Consider the following 20,252-nt stretch of genomic DNA (forward strand, 5'->3'; position numbering starts at 1 on the left):
GTGCTATAGATTATGTACTAGATTTAGCAATGTGGAGCTATCTTTTCATGTATGTATGCTTGCTTGAGATATATTGATTCTTTATATACACATAGACTATATCTAATATAGGTAAATGTTACAATTCTTTTTAAAATATTTGAAACTGTTTATTTTTTAAAATCATATAAACAAAATTGATTTTTCTGTAAAACAATTTTAATTAAGACTGCTTCAGCTTTGTAAATGTGTTTAAAAACTAAACAATTTAAAAAGATTTTTGTTTGTTTTTTAAATTGCCACTGAGTCTTAAAAAAATATAAAATAATTGTTTTAAAATGTCATAAAGTATAATATTTTTATTTTGTGCATATTTTAAAACCTTTGAAAATTCAAAACCAAAGTACATCTGACCTCTGTTCACAAGAACTGTTGAATTTAGTTTGTTGAATGGTGTGAGACTGAAGCTGTAGGGCCTACATGTTAGCCTTTCTTTGTTACTCTAAGTCTGGTAAACATAGCCATAACTGATTAGCCTATTCTTCTCCTTTTTAATAAAAAAAAGTAATAAACTGAAATAAAAATTTCATCAATACTTGTTTTATTATTTCTTTCAATGTTTTTTTTTTGTTGGTTATTTTAAGAACAAGGTTTTTCTATCATTATCATTTGCCTGAGCTAACTATTACTGTTTATTTCCTTATTTTTTTCCGGAACACTTTTATTCTATAATTAATTATTAAGTCTCAGAATATTCAATAATATAATATCCCAGAGCTTTTCCAAAGTTCTAATAATTCTCTGCTGCAACCTTTCTCTTGCAGCATTCAAATTTCCATAATTTATAATAATGTTACTTGATAATGAATGCAAATAATGTAAATGGGGCCGTCCATAAATGACGTCACACTCGTAGGGTGGAGGGGGGTCCGTAATTTTGTGACGGTGTGTAATGAGGGGGAGGGGGTGGGGTCTGGTGGTGGGACGTCACGCTTTGGAATTATAAAAAAGCAATGTTAGAAAACGAATTTTAGCTGTTATTTCGCGTTTTAGACAACTGTTTTTATAAATTGTAATAGAAATTGATTAATATACTCTATGTTGAGAGAGTTCAGACAAGATTTTGGAAAATTATCGATGTTTTATGAAATATTCAAATGCAATTTTGAAGGGGGTTGTAGACTGAGGGGGGGGGGTCTGGCTTTTTGTGACTATGTGTGACGGGGGGGGGGGGGTAAAATCGTCAAAAAAGCGTGACGTCATTTATGGATGACCCCAAAGGTAACTAAGTAGACCTAATTAAAATGAAATATTAAAAATATAGTATAGCTAAAATGTTATTTTTTTCTTAAACAAATAGGCCTATTTAATCATTTGAAGATTTCATAACGGTAATGTTAGAATCATTCAATGTATTTTATGATTATTAATAGTGGTATTTCTTCGTGGTCTGCAAAGCATTAACTGACTATAGTATGCTAATTATAACCCAAATGTCTATTTTGAAATATGCGCAAAAAAGAAATGAGTATTTAATTCTTATTGAATAGCTGCAATTATTTTATTTTTGCTTGTGAAAATTAAATTCTTAGGTACTCAATGATTTGAAATTTATTTCGATAATATTGATTGGCAAATTTTTATTATTTTATCTGGCAACAAAAGTAAATCTTTATAATGCTATTACTATTGGTTGAGATAGACGCCGTGATAACTCTAACAACAAAAGTCAAAAGAGAAAAAGTGATGGTTGATGATCTTTCTGTTATTAGGGGCCTACTATTACTAATCATTGTAATTAAAAATTACTAATTAGTAGTAATTAGGTCTAAATATTAACTTATTAAGTTTATCAATAACTGTGCCTAATGGGATTGTTGTCCATTGAGTGTGTGTAGCCGCAGTGGAGAGTGGTGGTAGGACGTACCAGACTGATTATAACCAGAGCCCTTCCAGCTCTGACTACTCAGCTCAGCCGCTCTGATGATGCCTGATGGGTACCTGATTAGGGCTTAGGGCAGGGAAATTAAAGGCAGCTGGCCTGGAGTACTAGCCCCACTATTATGTAACACTATCTCTTCTGATATGCCGAGGACACTGAAACAAGTGAACTCTACTTGTCCCATGCCCATTGACCATGAAGTTTAGTTTAGTTTATGGCAGGGTACTTTATTTAATTATTTATTAATAATGAGCTGACTTGTGACGTAGCATACACCGCTATCTAGTTGTTTTATTTTCTACTTATCAACAATTCATAATTTGTGAATTCCACACTACCCCACCGCCCTGCATCCCCCACTCCATCCCGCCCAATGAAAGCAGCCATTTACAGACAACAAGGAAAATATAATTCAGAACTTGTTATCTCCCCTTTTCAAATTGTTTAAAAACTAAATTATCTGCCCCTAATAGCCGTTACTTATTCGAACCGAACTGGCTCTACTATTGTAAACATTCAGGGTGAACCACAGCTCACCTGACTGGTGGGGATGAGGGTGGTGGCTAAGCTGCATGGTGTCTTCTATGGTCCCCATGAAGAGAATTATATATATAGATATTAAATAAAAGAAAGAGACCTAGACTACAAACAGTAAAACAAAGGCAAATGGCTGATGACCAAAACACTAAGCTTTGGGGGTTATTTTTTTACATTTTTATTATGTTTACATTTTCTTAAGTGAAAAAGGAAGACATAAACAATTATCTACTGGTTGTGAAAAAAGCTGCAATCCACTGTACTTCAACTGCAAATTTATGGTTGATTTAGGTATGATTATATATATATATATATATATATATATATATATATATATATATATATATATATATATATATATATATATATATATATATATATATGAGTACCTAACTCATATAAGGGAGAGTAAATGCTGCTGGGATAGTGTAGACCACACTATCCCTTCATATGCTGAAGTTACAGAAATGGCAACTCTACTTCATTTGCCCATGGACCTGTAGGTTCAAAAAGAGAACTTTACTTTTTTTCATTCAAGGCTATAAATACTATAATGATTTATAAATTTTTTATATTTTTTTTTATAGGTAATCCCAGAGAGCTAAACAATGACTTCAAATCAGCAAATATTGCAGAAAGTTATGAGAAACAACTGACAAAGATTTCATATTTAAAGCTAATGTTCTATTTTACATAAAGGTAAAACTAGGATTAACATTTCAGTGAATTTAGTTCTGAAGTATAAAAACATATGATTTTAATAATATGAGATTTAATTGAACAGCTGGGGAAAAAGTTGTTACAGAAAATATTTTTTAGAAAAACCATAGTTTTTGGATGTATTGCACAAAATTATGGGATTATGCACAACTTATATAACATTGCATAAAGTTGTGAGTAAAAATATATTTTTGTGTTATATAATGCCTAACTAAATGAATTAGTTAATACTTGTTAAAAAATGTTACAACTTTGTTCAAACAATAAATTGAGCTATAATGAGTATTTGACATCAGTTAATGAAAAATGGAGTTTCGGTTTTGCTATTCCCCACACAAACTATTTCTCCGTGATTGTTAAAGTAAAACATTCCTTCACCCACCTTGATAAATGTTTGTACAAAGTAATCACTAATTATTTACAAAATTTCAGTAAGCTTATCTTGGGGATTCTATTATAACACATAGAGCTACCATAACATCCAGGTTTAATAACTCAATATTTTTTTTGGTTTGAAGAATACAGCTTTGTTTATGGTTACAACACCATAGCTACTTGCAGGTTTAATCATGAAACTTAGTTCACACACATTCAAACAAATTCATTTCAGCATGCTATAGATCGCAAGGGTAATTTCTATACTGCATTTTCATTCATATTGATTTATTTCTGGCGACGGGTTTCTTGGAAGGATCAATTTTGTTGACGGCATGCCATGTCAAGCACCAGATCTTAATTTTTGCACACAGCACTGAAAGTTATTTATAGTATGATATAAAAGCTGAGGCTTTAGTCAAGCTCAGCCATAAGCCAAATTATTACCAAAGAGTTTTCAGTAAAAACTTCACTCAACAACATTTAAAATGAGGTTAATTTTAAATGTTTATATAGCTTTTTAAATATGAATAATGTAGTAATAGAAATAATTATGTAAGAAAGCAATCTTTTAATCAAATGATGATTCTTTATTTCAGTTTCCTTGTTGAGGATGAGCCAGGTAAATTGAAAATATTAAATAAAATTGTGAACAATCATTCTTTATTAAAATGATGTATACATTTTCTCCAGTAGGGATTGATATAAAAATTTAAAGCTAATTATGATTGGGCATATTTAGTCTGTTTTTAATTTACATTTTATTACATTTATACTCTATCTGGTCTAAACAAAACCTTTATTTTTACTTTAAATTTCATTTTTAAAAAATGCTATAGTTAATTTTGGAATTACTCAAGACATTGCCAGTAAGACTGGGACTGTTACCTTTGATTATGAATTTGGTACATGCCTTTTTGAAATAAAACCAACAAGCAGGTATATATTTACCTATTTTGTATATTTTGACTTAATTAAGGAATTACATTTTACTTTAATACATTTAAATTTTTACCTTTTTTAAAAGAAAAGGAAATTGTTAATTTTTGTACTAAGTGTAGTTCTACATAAATTTGTGTATAACATTAGTGATATGCATTTTAGATGATAGTCATTTGTTACATACATGTTTAGAGTATATATCATAAATTCTCTCTAAAGTGGTTTGAGTGAGGGGCTGTTTACTATAACCAACAATGAAGCAATAATAGGATATAAAACAGTGCCATTTAAAACTGGTAAAATCAATGTGGTAAGCTAGAGTTGTAACTTGTTATGCTTATTTTCCTTTTTAGTATGCAATATTGTTTTGTTTTACATTTGACTGAATTTTGAGCAAAATTTTAATTGAATATTGTTTTGTTTTGTTCTTTTTTTTTGCTTATGATTATGTACTTTAATAATGACATTATTTCTATAAATTTTTCTTAATGTTACTATTTGGCAAGTTCCTCAACTCCTTTAAAATGCTTTTATTTTAATTTTGGTTCCTTTTTTTAAAGACTGGATTCCTCTTATAATGTTTAACTGTGACCCATTGAGAACATGACAAAAATCTGTTTCCTTGTTTAGCTTGAAACTTTAAGTTTTGTTTCACTTATATAATTTCAGATGAAACTAAAGTCTAAAGAAGAAGAGATCGTTAGTCATTACATTGTTGAATTAACCAAAGAACAGGGACTGGATTTAAAGACTATTTTTAAGAAACCTTCTGTTTGATTTCTTTTATACAGAATCTTAAGCTTTGTAATTTTCTGATACATTTTCAAATAGATTGTATTAGTAATTGTATTGCTATTGTATTTCATTTCATAAAAGTAGAATTATTTTACATTAGCACAACATTAATTGATTGGATATGAAGCCCTCAGCTTCAAATTGTTTTAAACTCATTAAAAAAAAATAGGTACAATTTACATAACTTTATTTTTAAATTGATAAAATTGATTTCTAATCTCTCGAGTTCAAACCCTCTGGCAGATATGGCTCGCTCCCTTCCAACACTAAAAATTAAGAACGAAGAAGAAGAGAAGATTTCTAATTAACATAAAATTAGTTTAGTTTAAAAATATTACAATCTTTTTCATACCTTATTGGTCTAATTAGTTGTTTGTTTTTTTTTTGGTGTAAAGTTTAGAAACTACCAACAAGTAAAAATGGATTTGTGAGTAAAAAATATTGGATGTTAGATTCTTTTCTTTTGTGATTAGTTTGCTAAAAAGAATTATTATTTAAAAGGAGTAAGTAACAGGTAATCACAGTAGGTATGACAACTACATATTTATTCATAATGTTAGATTTAGTACCTGTATTGCAATAAAAATGTGTTTGTTATTGTATTTGGCACATCACTTTATTTGGTTATGGAGAGCTTTTAAACAATGTATTTGTTTGTAATAAATTATTCAGTTTTCAAAAACGTTTTCATTATAACTTTGTTCAGTTTTATATTGTTTTTGAGATTGATCAATTATTCTTGATGGGCTGACACTCAGAGATTTATTTATTTAATTAACATATTTTCATCCTTTTGAATTGATTTATACTTTACAGTTACTTTTCTATCTCAGATTATTGTTGAGTGGTAAAAACATATAGGGCCTATTTATAGGTTTTCTTAAATTGTACTCATTCATGACTTAAGTCAGGGCAAGTAAATATGATTGAGTATATCTCTCTTATATATTTTTATTGTCTTAGAAACTTATGTACTCTGCTCCACCTACATTTGTGTTCATCTTCTTTACCATGGCATATAATTTACATATTATATGTTATCAATTGTCTTCAGTCCACTAGACAATTTGTTTATAAATATATTTATAATTTTAATAACATATTTAGACTAAATACAATCTGGCTTTTTGATTGGGGTTCTAATAATACCAATATGTGTTCTTTGTCTTAAAATCAACATGTATTTTTAAATAAATTCATATTCGATTATGGAACAATTTATTCCTGCAACTCTGATAAAATACAAGTTAGTATGAGTGCTTTATGAGTGCTTTAACCTATAAATATCATGTCTTGTTCTACATAAAAAAAAATTACACAGCAGAATTGCACATCTTTTAAAACCCTATTACAATATATATATATATATATATATATATATACTTTTAAATATATATATATATATATATATATATATATATATATATATATATATATATATATATATATATATATATATATATATATATATATATATATATATATATATATATATATATATATATATATATATATATATATATAAACATTATGAAGCCCATTTACAAAAAACATCGTGAGACATAATTCGAAAATAATTTACTAGATGTAGTTAAGCTTCATTAACTAATACAATTTGCAAATAAAGTAAGAAAGAAATATGAACAACCAGTAGCGTAGGCGCCCCCCCACCCCCCCCCCCCCCCCATGGACCCCTCTGTAAAAAAAAATAATTCTGTAATAATACCACTGTTACTTATTTAAATCTATTTCTGAATCAGTATACATGTATAATTGTATATATATATATATATATATATATATATATATATATATATATGTATAGAACAGTCATGTAAAAACTGACTATGTTCACTCTGAGTTGGTATTTCACCCCCTCACCACCAGAAAGGGACAAGCCATATTTGTGTAGAGCGACATTGTCACGCCTAGGTATACGCTGGGTAAGGTAATAGACCTAAAGTGACTGGACAGTGGTGAATGAAGTTGACCCCCCCCCCCCCCCCGTATTGATCTGTTAACTATTTTTGGGAAAACGCATAATGAGGTACCGAAAGTGCCATCCCACCATACCCCGGAAGGGCAGTCTTTTTGGAGGCTCAAAATCGCACAACATCAAGAACGTTAGCATGAGTCAATATTATTAGCACGTACACAAGTACTTAACGAACATATACTTAAATACCTCGGGTAAAGTAAGTTAAACCAATATAAATACACTGTGGATAAGAGTAAAACTGCCTCAAAATAATGAATAAGCAAACTTCAATAACTATAGTTGAATATTTTAGAATCAGAATCATAGCTTTTGATGCTTTTGCAACAGGTAAAACTCTGAGAATATTGTTTTTGCAATTACCAGTAAAGAGATGTGTGAGTAATACAGTGATCTAACTCATACCTTCACATTATGTTAACTAAAGCGGGAGTGATCTTCCCTAAACTTTCTCGAATATTCTTCAATAACACTACGGGAGACGGCAACTCTGGATATAGACATGATTTTAATCCATTTTTTATTACTTAAACTTTTTAGAATAGAATAGAATCTCGTAGAAAAAAGAATTGCGCACCAAGTGAATACCAAACAATATGTATATAATAATGCGGAATATTATTAGTATTTTATAAATTTACATGCGCTTTTTTGAGAAATCGGAAATAGCGTAAATTACTACTTCCGGTCAACGGAAATTACTCAAAATTTAACAGAAGGAAGAGAATTAGAACTTTTACTTACATGTGAAAGTTCATTTATCTATCTAAAAAAGTACTCAAGTTATAGGTTTTTGGAAAAATTGAAAGTAGAATAAGTTCCACTTCCGTTTACCGGAAATCGCTAAAACTTGACACGGATCTACAAATTTGATATAATACTTATTTATGAAATTTCATCAACCTAGCTGTAACGGTACTCAAGTTATCGTGTTCACAGAAACACAGACACACACACGGACAGAATTGCAAAACCAAGTTTTTCCGACTCGAAACGCCGAAATTTTGATAAATCTGGATTTATACTTTTTGCCCTATTAAACTTAATTAAAAATTGATTAAAATTATGTCTATATCCCAAGTTGAATTTCACGTAGTGTTTTAGAAGAATACTCGAGAAAGTTTAGGGGAGATCACTCCCGCTTTATTTTTTTAGACATGCATAGTGTACATGTCGTAAGTATAAACGCGGTGTTATAAAAGAACACATGCTACTACTGTAACTTAGACTACCAAAAGAGGTCGAACTGTAAAGACTAAAAGAGACTTTAAAAAAATAAGGGGGGTGGGGGTACTACTTATTTGACTTCTTTATTATAATGGAAAACTGTGGTTGAATGGTAGATTCCCTGCCACTAACCTGAAAACCTCGAGTTTGGATCCTGGGCTTAAGTCCGTATTATTGTCATTGAGTCTACCCAGCTCTGAAGGGTACCTGGCACGTTAGTGAAAGTAAAGGTGACTTGACATAGTGCTGCCACACTATCATTTTAATTCCCGAGGTTAATTCCACTTCATCTGCCCCATGAATAGCCGGGTTTGAAAGGGTCACTGATTGGTTATTGTTTTGTATAGAACCTGGTCTGCGCTTTAATAAAGACGCAAAATTATTTTTGGCAATATCACAATTAAACATGGGATGTAACAATCAAGGACTATTTGTGTGTAGAGGTAATTAAAGCGATTCGCCAGTACCGCCACTAGTATCGCTACTATCAGGTCTAATGTGCAGTCTGAACATACATAAATACAGTGGCGTCGCTAGGTCGAATGTCACCAGGTGCGGTATCTAATGGTGTCACCCCCCCCCCCTTCGCGAGGCCTCTGCATAAATACATATCTTGCAAAAAAAAGAGGGGGTGGGGAACACCAAACGGAAAAGGTTACACATTCAAATTGATAAAAAATACCAGATTGCAAACAATACTATTTATGATTATTCTATAGCAGCTTAAACAACGGCAAATATTGGTTTAAAGCATTCACAACTTAGAAATAGTAAAACAAAGTGAAAGGAGCCTATCCTAGATTAAAGTTGTAGCCTACTCTTTCTACACCAGAAGGGTTTCCGCCACCTGACCTCATTATTTTTGTGACCCAAATTTTTTACACAGCCCTCACCTACTTAAACAATTATAGCTCCTATGTTTTTCTAACCAGATGTATGTATTATACATCAAAATGAACAGAAATGAATTTTTCTATAGCAGTAAATGAAGATAATTGTGAGTTATGTTAAAGAATGTAGTTTTTTTTTTTACATGTTAAAATGACTTGTTAGTGAAATAAACACTAGCGGGTGTCGAGCCGCAAGTTGCGGCTCGTGGACCTACAGTGAAGCTGGCTCAAGCCGCATTTCGCGGCTCATGGGACGGATTGAGTAGACAAGACAACATTTATTTTTTGGGGTGTATAGGGGAAAGGGGGGGGGGGGGTTAACCGCCTAAATGACGCCACTGATTGTATTAGGCTTTCGGGGGGGGGGGGGGGGGAGAATAACAGAGGAACAGCGCAGGAAAATTGCACACTGTACTTATAAACACTTCTAACGACTCGGGAAGGCGGTGGTACGGAAGACATTGCACAACTTCGAGCCCGATAGCAATAAGCAAGTCTCGTATCTTAACCAGGCGGTGCGATGTTCTGGTGGAGGTAGGAAAAGTCTGGCAAGAACCCGGGGGTCTAGCGGCTGGTAATGTTGGTGAAAGAAATGCTCAACAAACTCTGTTCCAGTCTGCCTGGCTAATAAACAAAATGTTTGAGGCTGTAATGGGTGTGGCCGTATAGTAGAGTAAACTCCTAACTTTTGGAGGCCGGTGGCCTAGAGATCCATTCCTGTTCCAGGGGCAAGCTTTCAATTTTGCGCCCCTCCATGTATGTGTATGTGTGGTGCGTGTGTATGTGTGGTGTGTGTATGTGTGTGTGTGTGTGTGTGTACGCGCGCATGTGTGTGTTTTCAATCACTTTACTCACTTTACTTGATGCCATTTTTTCCCCTGTTAAAGATGAATAATTCTTTAAAGTATATTAATAAGTAGAGTTCCTTTTGAAACCTGACAGTCTATGGTGCAAGTGAAGTAGAGTTCACCTGTTTCTTTGACCAAAGCATATGAAGCGATAGTTTGGTTAGCATTATGCCCAACCCTTTTTACTTTCCCTAACGTGAGTTAGGTACCTGTAAGCGCTGGATGAACTCAGGGACATTCTACTGACTTGAACCCGGGTTCGAACTCGAGACTTTCAGGTTAGCGCTCCACTGCCAGGCCACTCCGTACCAATAAAATAAATACTAGCGTTAGAAAAATAGGTGCAAATTAGTTTAGCCTAGTTGATTGGAGCAATCTCTAATATGATGTGTGATATATCTGGATTATAAGTTTGCTAGAACTAACCATCCGAAGAGGTATCACTTTGCAGCGCGTAGTCAGACTCTATTGATAGACTATAGGAAGCTTTAGACCAGGGGTCTCCAAACTACGGCCCGCGGGCCGGATGCGGCCCGCGAGGTCCTCTTATCCGGCCCGCGGAGATCTTTTTGTCCACGGAAAAAAACGTTTGTTGGTGAAAAAAATCAAAGACATGCCTGGAAGAAACTGGCCCCCGAACTGAAATTTGATAGTTAATGCGGCTCTCGGACTGAAAAGTTTGGAGACCCCTGCTTTAGACAATAGACATTAGACAAGTGCAGACATGTTAAATAAACCAGGAGTGATCTCCCCTAAACTTTCTCGAATATTCTTATATAAAAAAAACAGGGGATGGGAACTCGGGATATAGACATGAATTTTAATCAATTTTAAATACTTAAACTTTTTAAAATAGAATAAAATCTCGCAGAAAAAAGAATTGCACACCAGTGAAGGCCAAATAAAATGTGCATAAAAGTGCGGAATATTATTAGTACTTTATAAATTTACATTAGATTTTGAGAAATCGGAAATAGCGTAACTTAGTACTTCCGGTCAACGGCAATGACTCAAAATTTGACTGAAGGTAGAGAATTAGATCTTTTACTTACATGTGAAATTTAATTTATCTATCTGGAATAGTACTCAAGTTATAGGCTTTTGAAAAATTCAAAGTAGAACAAGTACCACTTCCGGTTATCGGAAATCGCTCAAAAGTTGAAAGGGATCTACGATTTTGATAAAATACTTATATATGAAATTTCATCAACCTAGCTGTAACGGTACTCAAGTTATCGTGTTTACAGACACACACACAGACACACACACACACAGACACACACACAGATATACTCACAGACATACGGACAAGATTGCAAAATTATGTTTTTCCGTATCAGTGAGGTGTAAAATGTCGATTTTTTTTCGCACGATTACAAGACTTTCTCTATACTTTGTATATACGAGAAAGTAAAAAGATCTCGCCTTCACAGATCATATTGAAACTAAAATGTACTTTTCACTATACGTTAGAATTTATACATATGAAAAAAGCATTGGATGGCGTACACATGGCAGTGGTATGGAACCTTACATGTATCTGACTTATCCAATAATAATAATACTAATAATGCCAAGTGTTATACAACAGCAAATTTAAGGTTAACATGGAACTGTGACAAGTACATTTTGGGGACTGAATAATAAAACGAAGTACACGAAACAAACAAAAACACAGGAATGCAAAATGTACATAAACCTGAGTCCGCACAGCTCAAATAAGTACCTAAATCACATTAGGGAAACACATGCGGTCACACAGCATAGTGCTGACCACACTACCCAAGAAGTTTAAAACAGATGAACACTACTTCATTTGCCCCATGTGTCTTGGGCACGAACGGGAAATGATGATGTAATATATACCAATCCTGGTTATAATTCTCTTAGTTTTCTTAAAATTGCGGCGAACTCGATTTACTCAGTTTAAACGCAACGGCTTTGTTCATAAGGAAGATATGAACAATATATATATATATATATATATATATATATATATATATATATATATATATATATATATATATATATATATAACACTAAGCTGTACAAAATCAATTTTTCGTTACGTTCTAATAGGTTCTAAAATCCACCAATGCATCATGGTATAATTTTGAGGCCTTAGCTCTCACCATTATTACACAATAATTTCATTTCACGAACTATTTATTATAGGAATCTTGAGGAAAACAAAACTTTAAAGCCTTGTTGTGAACATTTTTGAAAAGTGGAGTTATACAGTCTGGTTCATTGGAAGCGATATATCATATTCTATTGACATAAGAAAAGTATGTTAAAATACCAAATTTTTTAAACAGTGAAAGTTTATTAACAAGTTAATGACACAATGAGTGGATTACTACATCATTTATGGCATACTTTAGTAGCAATTCACAGTTTCTTTCATGCATCTTTTCGAGATGAGGGACACTTCCACCCTCCCCCCCCCCCCCCCCCCCCCCTCCCAAGCACATCCACCGCCACCCCTCCCGAACGAAATAGATACAAATGTAATAACCATAGAAAATATATACTTTAACCAGCGTCCGTCCCAACCCCCTCCCGGGAAATTTAACTGCGCCCTGAGAAAAAAATCTCTGAAAGAAATACTTAAGTCAAAGTTGTCAAAGTAAAAACATTTTTACCTTTTTAAAATTCAAGCCATGGATACTAAAAAAAAAATACATCTTACCAACAGGAAATGAAGTTTCAAATCAAATGAGAATACTTTTAGAATTTTAACGGAAAAGCAACAGGTCTTACCCATTTGATAAGTAAATAGGCTACTTCTGGAACCATGTAGGTAGAAGTCAAAACATAGAACATTACATAAATAATACAAAATAATCAACAACGAATTTTAACATTCTATAGATACATTAATTGCCACATATATCAAGTAGAGTCTCTCTGTAAAACTGTATAACACAAACACAGTTGGTTAGCTAAATACAACTTCATTTAAAAAACACAGCCAAAATATACATATTTTAAAAATTTAAATACTTCTAAACATTCTCGTTTTAACCAAATCAATTTTTTAATTTAAGCACTTTAATGTAACAAAGCTCATTCAAACGCTTTTTACAATTTTGGATGTAATTAATTTGTTTCTTTAAAAGTCTTAACGTTTTATATTGGTTTATTTTTTCTAGTAAGCATTAGGGTAACTTGGTACACTCTAGTACCGTCAACGCGGTGAAATTAAATAGTCTTTTTATATTTTGAACAAAGGTTGTTTTCGAGATGTCAACTTTCTAACTCGCCTTTTGAAATCAATCGTCATCCACTGCAAAGCGGTTCAAAGCCTTTTTCTTCAATTCGTCTGGTTCGTTGCTGTTTAATAAAATCTTGTGGTTGCAAGCAATCATGCCCTTTATGACACCTTCGGTAACTAGATAAACCTCGTACGGCTTACACCCCGTGGGATTGCGCACCACGTGGCCAACTCGTCTAAAAATATCTCTGAGGTTATTTATATAATAAACGAAAACACACTCTCCGTCCGTCTTCCGTTTGATGTAGACAGGTGCTTGTTTTTGGGGCATGGACAGGCGGGTGATCACCTCGAACTCGACGTGTAAAGATTTTTCTTCCAGTTCGACGTTGGCCGTGTACTTGCTGTTTGGGCCAACAGCTATGTCGCTGGTGGCCTCCATTAGAACGGTTTCTTCAAAAGTCTGACCCTCTGTTTTAGAGATCTAGTCAACGAAAAAAATAATCCATTTAAGTATAGGCCAACAATATACACAATCTAGATCTATGTGGCTAATTTAATAAAACGAGAAGTGTCAACATTAAGATACAGAGGCGTAGCGAGGGGGGTGCGGGGGGTGCGGACCGCACCGGGTGACACCACTTAGGGGGGTGACACCCAGGCAAAAAAAAAAAAAAAATATATAGAGAAAAATGATCATCCCACTTAGTTAAGTGATTAATTCGAGTGTTAAATAGTCTTTTAAGAGGCGCAAATCGAAAGTTTTAGGGGGTGGATGCAAATCGAAAATTGAAAGTTTGTCCCCGGGAAGGGTCGCTACGCCTCTGGGGGGGGGGGGGTGACACCATTAAGTGCCGCACCGGGTGACACCCGACCTCGCTACGCCACTGTTAAGATACCAGACATACAAAAGACATTTAACAACTACTCCCCAGTTATCAATCACACACCCTTTCCAACTTCACATAAGGTAAGAGTCGTCATTGCTGAGTACAAGGAGACGTAATGCCAGTGTTTCTTCCAGACTTTTGTCTCCGCGGGTGTACTTGAAATTTTCGGGGGGGGGGGGGGGGGGGTCGGACAACAATTTCTGGGGGGGGGGGGGGGCGGAGACTGTCAAAAGTATATATTTTCTATATAAATTCCATTTTTCTCGGGGGGGGGGGGGGGGGGGGGCGGTAGACTTTCTTCGGAGAGGGGAGCGGTGCACCCCAGAAGAGATGCCTGGAAGAAACTCTGCACAATGCTATCATACAGCCGAGATAAAAGATTACTTTTACTTTTATCTGGCCAATGAACGTTCATTTGTTAAAGGATTTTCATGGAATTCACATGAAATTGACTAGGTTAAATAATGGCGATTTCTATACAAAAACAGCACTGGACTCTGTAAACATGCAGTGGCGTCACAGGGGGGGGGTGCTGTCGACACTGGGCGATACCATTTAGGTTAAAGTGTGACCTAAATGCGAAAAATTGTATAACTTACTATGTAAAAAAATATTTTATGTAAGTAAAAAATAAAATAGTGTGTGTGTGTGTGTGGGGGGGGGGATAAAGAAGGGTTACACAAAAAAATATGCAAAATTTACTATCGGAGAAGAGGGGGTCACACCCTCAGTTACCACACCAGGTGACAAAGACCAAGCTAGTTACGCCACTGTAAGCATGTAGTCGTATGTAAGATGTTACACTGTTACCTGATATTGCATTTCCAGTTCCGCCCCCACATTGGCCTCCCCCCACAACTTGGGCACCCCGATGCTGAAGTTGGCCTTGCCCCCAAATGTGAAGCCCTTTTGAAACGTGACGTTGATTTCTGTCCGCCTCGTCTTCTCAAAGCGGAACTTGTACAGTTGTTTCTCGGCTGTGTTGTTGTCGAAGATGGTGTTGAGCGACATACTCTCTGAGCTGGAGTTAGGGGTTAAAGGTTAGAGGTTAGAGGTTAACGATTGTGAGGTGGTGTTTGGTGTCATACTCTCTAAGCTGGGGTAAATAGGTAGGGGTTAAAGGTCAGAGGTTAACGAGTGTGAGGTGGTATTGAACTACTTACTATCAACTTAATTTGAAAATGGGGGATGACAATACTAGATGATGTAAATTATATAATCTCGTCAAATTGGTCGTTTGACATAACACAACGACAAAAGGGCTCCTTACAAAAAGACTACCGACAAAAGGGCTCCTTACAAAAAGACTACAGACAAAAGGGCTCCTTACAAAAAGACTACCGACAAAAGGGCTCCTTATAAAAAGACTACCGACGAAAGGGCGCGTTACAAATAGACCGCCGACGTACAGGCTCCTTACATAAAGACTACCGACCAAACGGCTCACAACTGTTTGGTTCCCGACAAATAGTCTCCAACCAAAATGTCCCCTACAGCTGAACCTAGCAATGTGGATTCCAACAAAATGGCGCCTAGCAATATGTAAGTCGTAAATAAATGGATAAATATCACGCTGTGTGCTTGGGCTGCAAGAGGTACACGGCAGGAGTTTGGTGTGTGACATGAGCTTAACGACAGGAGCTTAGCGACGGGATATTTGTGTGTGAAAGGAGCTTAACGACACCAGATTAACGACAGGAGCTTAATAACAGGAGCTTAACAACAGGAGCTTAACGACATGAGCTAAACGACACGAGCTTAACGACAGGAGCTCGACAACAGGAGCTTAACGACATGAGCTTAAAACAGGAACTTAACGACACGAGCTTAACGACATGAGCTTAACTACAGAAGCTTTACGACAAGAGCTTAACAAAAGAATAACGTTTAACTGACGCTTTAAAAAACAGATGGGCGTGAGTATAATGCAAGGCGAGAGCTTAATTTTCTAAAGGATCGTAATATAAGGTAAACAATTCAAGCGAGATGATAGCTGTCAAAGGCGTCATTTTTACGGGAGGCATTATGTCGTATCAATCTTGACATCTTGACGGATGCCTTATTCTCGGAGGCCATTTTGTGTCCCTTGTCACATATAATACGGTGTTTATAATGAATAATATTTTCATACTTGGCTAAGTTTTGAGAGGAATATTTCCACAGATCATCGCTTTTTGTAGTTTGCTGAACTGTCTTAACTGGCTCATCTACTGTCTCAGCTGTCTTAACTTGACCGTCGACTGTCTCAGCTGTCTTTACTTGACCGTCGACTGTCTCAGCTGTCTTCGCTGTCTCATTCTCTGGAGGGGGTGGGTTCGATGTCGTTGCGTTGTTACCGATCAGTTCTTTCTTTGGACCCTGGCTAATTTTCTCAAACACGAAAAAATTCTCCGGCACTTCAATATCAAACTTTTCTTTTTTCACGTACAACTTTTTGTAGAATCCCAACGGTGCAATGAAGTTTGCCCATGCACTGTTTGTAGTTTAAAAAGAAAAATAAACAACTTAAAAAGCAATACAAAGAAAACAAATACACTAGTTTTTTTCAATGAAACGAAATAATTATGACTAATCGATAAGATTTAGTTTTAGAAAGACAATATAATTTTTAAAAATATCACATAAAAATCGAATTTAAGATTTTAACATTTTTATCAAATAAATCATTGTTTGGTGTGTGAACTGTACAATAATAAAACATTTTTATTAACTCTATTCATTATGGTGATGTACACACCATTGCTGTCAGATGGCGCACTACTAATCCTGTTAAACTTGTTAGATGGCGCCCTACTAATGCTGTGTTAAGCTTGTTGTTAGATAGCGTCCTGCTATTGTCGTGTTAACCTTGTTAGTTGGCGCCCTACTATTGTCGTGTTAAACTTGCCTGATGGCGCCCAACTATTATCGTGTTAACCTTGTTAGATGGCGCCCTACTATTGTCGTGTTAACGTGTTGTTAGATGGCGCCATACTATTGTCGTGTTAACCTTGTTAATGGCGCACTTCTATTCCTGTTAAACTTGTTAGATGGCGCCCTACTATTGCGATGTTAAACTAGTTAGATGGCGCCCTACTATTCCTGTTAAGCTTGTTAGATGGCGCGCTACTATTGTCCTGTTAAATTTGTTAAATTACGTGTTAAACTTGTTAGATGGCGCCATATTATTGCTGTGTTAAACTTGTTATATGGCACCCTACTATTCCTGTTAAACATGTTAGGATGGCGCCTTACAATTGCTGTGTTAAATTTGTTGTTAAATGGCGCCCTACTATTGCTGTGTTTAACGTGTTAGATGGCGCCCTACTATTTTCCTGTTAAACTTGTTAAATGTCGCCATACTATTCCTGTTTAACTCGTTAGATTGCGCCCTATGCGTGACTCACCGGTCGCTTAAAATCTTCTTGACGTCAATTATTAACGGTTTCTGATCCTCGATGACTGGTAGAGTGCAACACCCAAACATGGTCATCTGTAGAAACGTAATTGTATTTGTTAAGGAAGTTCTTCCCTTTACAGTCTAGAGTACTATGATCATAATTACATTCATGGATCTAATAGCCCGACTAGATTTTAATGAATATTTCTGCATTGAAGGATCAAACAGCACCAACATAGTTACGACCATATGCTCATATTTAGGAGTCGTCTATCAATAGTAAGCACGCGAAGGGGAAAGTTTGTCTTTTGTGATGGTGTATTTACGAGGAGGGGGGTGTGGCAGTTCAAGAAATGTGACATAGTGTTTATTTTGTATATTTTAGAACAAAAATGATGACATTTAAGCTTGTTGTTTTAAGTATTGGAACGTGGTGAGAGAGGCATGGGTGGGGTGGTTTTGTAACAATATAGGGTGTGGGGGGGTAACTGCAGATATAACGGGGTGTCATTTAAGGATGATCCCTTAACAGAATAAAATAACAAAATTGATTGTAGTAATGATCAGAGCGTTTGTGAGAAGTGGATCTTGATTTAGAATTAGGCATAAGAAAAGGTTCAGAATTATTTTTCATAATAAATAGTGATAATGTTTAGGTCTAGGCTTAGGTTGGGTTCCATGGAGACATCAAACAAATTGATTGTTCTTTTGGGCATTGTGGCTATATTGATCGTCTCCGATGAAAAGTGCCGTGCGCAAAAGATCAGTTCGCACGTTGTTTCAGTTCGAGTTTTTTCTTGGAACCAACTAGTTTCAATTTTAGATATTAAAAAAAAAAGATTTTTTAAAGCCAAGGTTTTCTAGATACTAATAGGCCTAAGTCATAGTTGAAAACAAAACTAAATTGCAAGAACAATGAGAAACTGAAACCGTTAATATAATGATATTGGAACTTAAATTTTCAACAATTTTTTCCACAAAAATTATTTACGGCGAAATACATCTAAAGAAAGATGATGTTTTAGACATTCTATTTCAAGACTATAGAAACTATTGCGTCATGGTTGAAACAAAAACTCAATTGCAAGAAAAACCAGAAACTGAAACCGTTTACATATTGATCTTGAAACTCAAATTTTCAAATAATGTTTTTCAAAAATATGTTTACGACGAAATACATGCATTCAAAAATGATAATGTTTTAAAGATTCTATTTCAAGATTCTAGAAACTTCTGCGTCATAGTTAAAACAAAAAGTCAATTCCAGGAAAAGATAGAAAATGAAACATTTAACTAACTCAATCGATTTTCAATCATCGATCTCCGTTCCAGTTCGTTGCAGACGGCGAGATCAATCACTTTTTATTCTGGATATTGATCTCTGTTAGTGCTGTGAACTATTGCTAAAAATAGAACCAGAGTAAGCACTTGGGTCTTTTGATAGGAAAGGGAAAAATACCTTTGGCTTACACACGTAGTGTTGAAACCCAACCCTACACTTATCCTTTATACAAAGCGCTGTGCAAACACTTCAAAGTTTCTCGGTGCTCAAAACTACCAGATATACTCATGGATTATAGGCAGATGACACCCATGTTGAAATTTTATTTTCCCTTGGGAATTTGGGAGCTTCTAAAAATAAAGTTTTTCATCTTTCACTAAAAACTTCAAGCCCTAACAACACACCAACACAAACGCGCGCGCGCACGCACACACACACACACACATATATTTTTATATATATATATATATATATATATATATATATATATATATATATATATATATATATAGGCCTATATATATATATATATATATATATATATATATATATATATATATATGTATTGATACAGAGTTAGTACATTAATTTTTACATTTTTACAGTTGCAGGTTAAATAATCAATGAATAAAAGAACGATCACTCAGCCATTTTGGCTGAACTATTTTACCAGGTTTAAATATGATCTATAATTTTTGCTAGCCAACAGAATTATTGTATAATTTATTTTTATAATTAAAGTTTACATGAACTTACCCTTCAAAATGTTCTCGTGCCCAGAATATAAATAAATTCAATGCCATGCCGAACAAATCTAAATCTGCCAGACGTCGTAACGTCCCATGTTGATTTTTAATTTAACCCCGATGCAAGTTTCCGCACAGAGTTATTGTTACTGAAAAATGTCCTGATTCTTGTACAAGCGAAAACTCGTATCTGTTCGAAAAATAATATCTTTCCTCGCAGTAATTACGTATCGTAATTGATCCTGTAAATAAAATTACATAAGTAATGATATTATTAACGAGAATTCGTTAGAGTTGATTTTTACAACATTTTCAAAAGCAGTTTATTTTTCAAGGGGAGAAAACAAGTAAAACATAAAATAGCCTATTTGTTTTTACTGTCTAAATAGAACTTAAATTTTTGTTGTTGCAGATTTCAATAGATTCGCACTGTGGCTTATAGTATCTATCGATAAAGAAATTACAAATATATGGGGGTAGGGTGGGG

The 20,252-nt window shown here is 34.5% G+C and overlaps 2 protein-coding genes across 4 annotated transcripts; one reads left to right on the top strand and one right to left on the bottom strand.

Moving 5' to 3' along the window:
• Positions 1-1,672: 1,672 nt before the first annotated feature.
• Positions 1,673-6,123, top strand: LOC131952058 (uncharacterized). Of its 3 annotated transcripts, none has more exons than XR_009388496.1 (6): positions 1,673-1,773; positions 3,046-3,157; positions 4,153-4,175; positions 4,393-4,492; positions 4,715-4,805; positions 5,165-6,121. XR_009388496.1 is itself a non-coding variant. In XM_059314541.1 (5 exons), exons 1-5 carry the CDS (start codon positions 4,042-4,044, stop codon positions 5,270-5,272), a joined length of 327 nt encoding a protein of 108 aa, XP_059170524.1. In that variant the 5' UTR covers positions 3,982-4,041; the 3' UTR covers positions 5,273-6,113. The 3 variants fall into 3 exon arrangements, 1 of the variants encoding a protein (XP_059170524.1); XR_009388497.1 differs by having other exon boundaries at positions 1,683-1,722; positions 5,165-6,123; XM_059314541.1 differs by lacking the exons at positions 1,673-1,773; positions 3,046-3,157 and adding an exon at positions 3,982-4,046 and having other exon boundaries at positions 5,165-6,113.
• A 6,883-nt stretch (positions 6,124-13,006) lies between these two features.
• LOC131952057 (uncharacterized) lies at positions 13,007-19,989 on the bottom strand. The gene is made up of 5 exons (XM_059314540.1): positions 19,776-19,989; positions 17,745-17,830; positions 16,490-16,831; positions 15,169-15,379; positions 13,007-13,952 (listed from the first exon to the last, which is right to left on the bottom strand). The coding sequence occupies exons 2-5, from the start codon at positions 17,828-17,830 to the stop codon at positions 13,527-13,529; spliced, it is 1,065 nt and encodes a 354-aa protein (XP_059170523.1). The 5' UTR covers positions 19,776-19,989; the 3' UTR covers positions 13,007-13,526.
• Positions 19,990-20,252: the final 263 nt, after the last annotated feature.

Source organism: Physella acuta, unplaced genomic scaffold (assembly GCF_028476545.2).
Source record: "Physella acuta isolate Inbredline_101_S28 unplaced genomic scaffold, ASM2847654v3 ptg000848l, whole genome shotgun sequence".
NCBI lineage: Eukaryota > Metazoa > Mollusca > Gastropoda > Physidae > Physella > Physella acuta.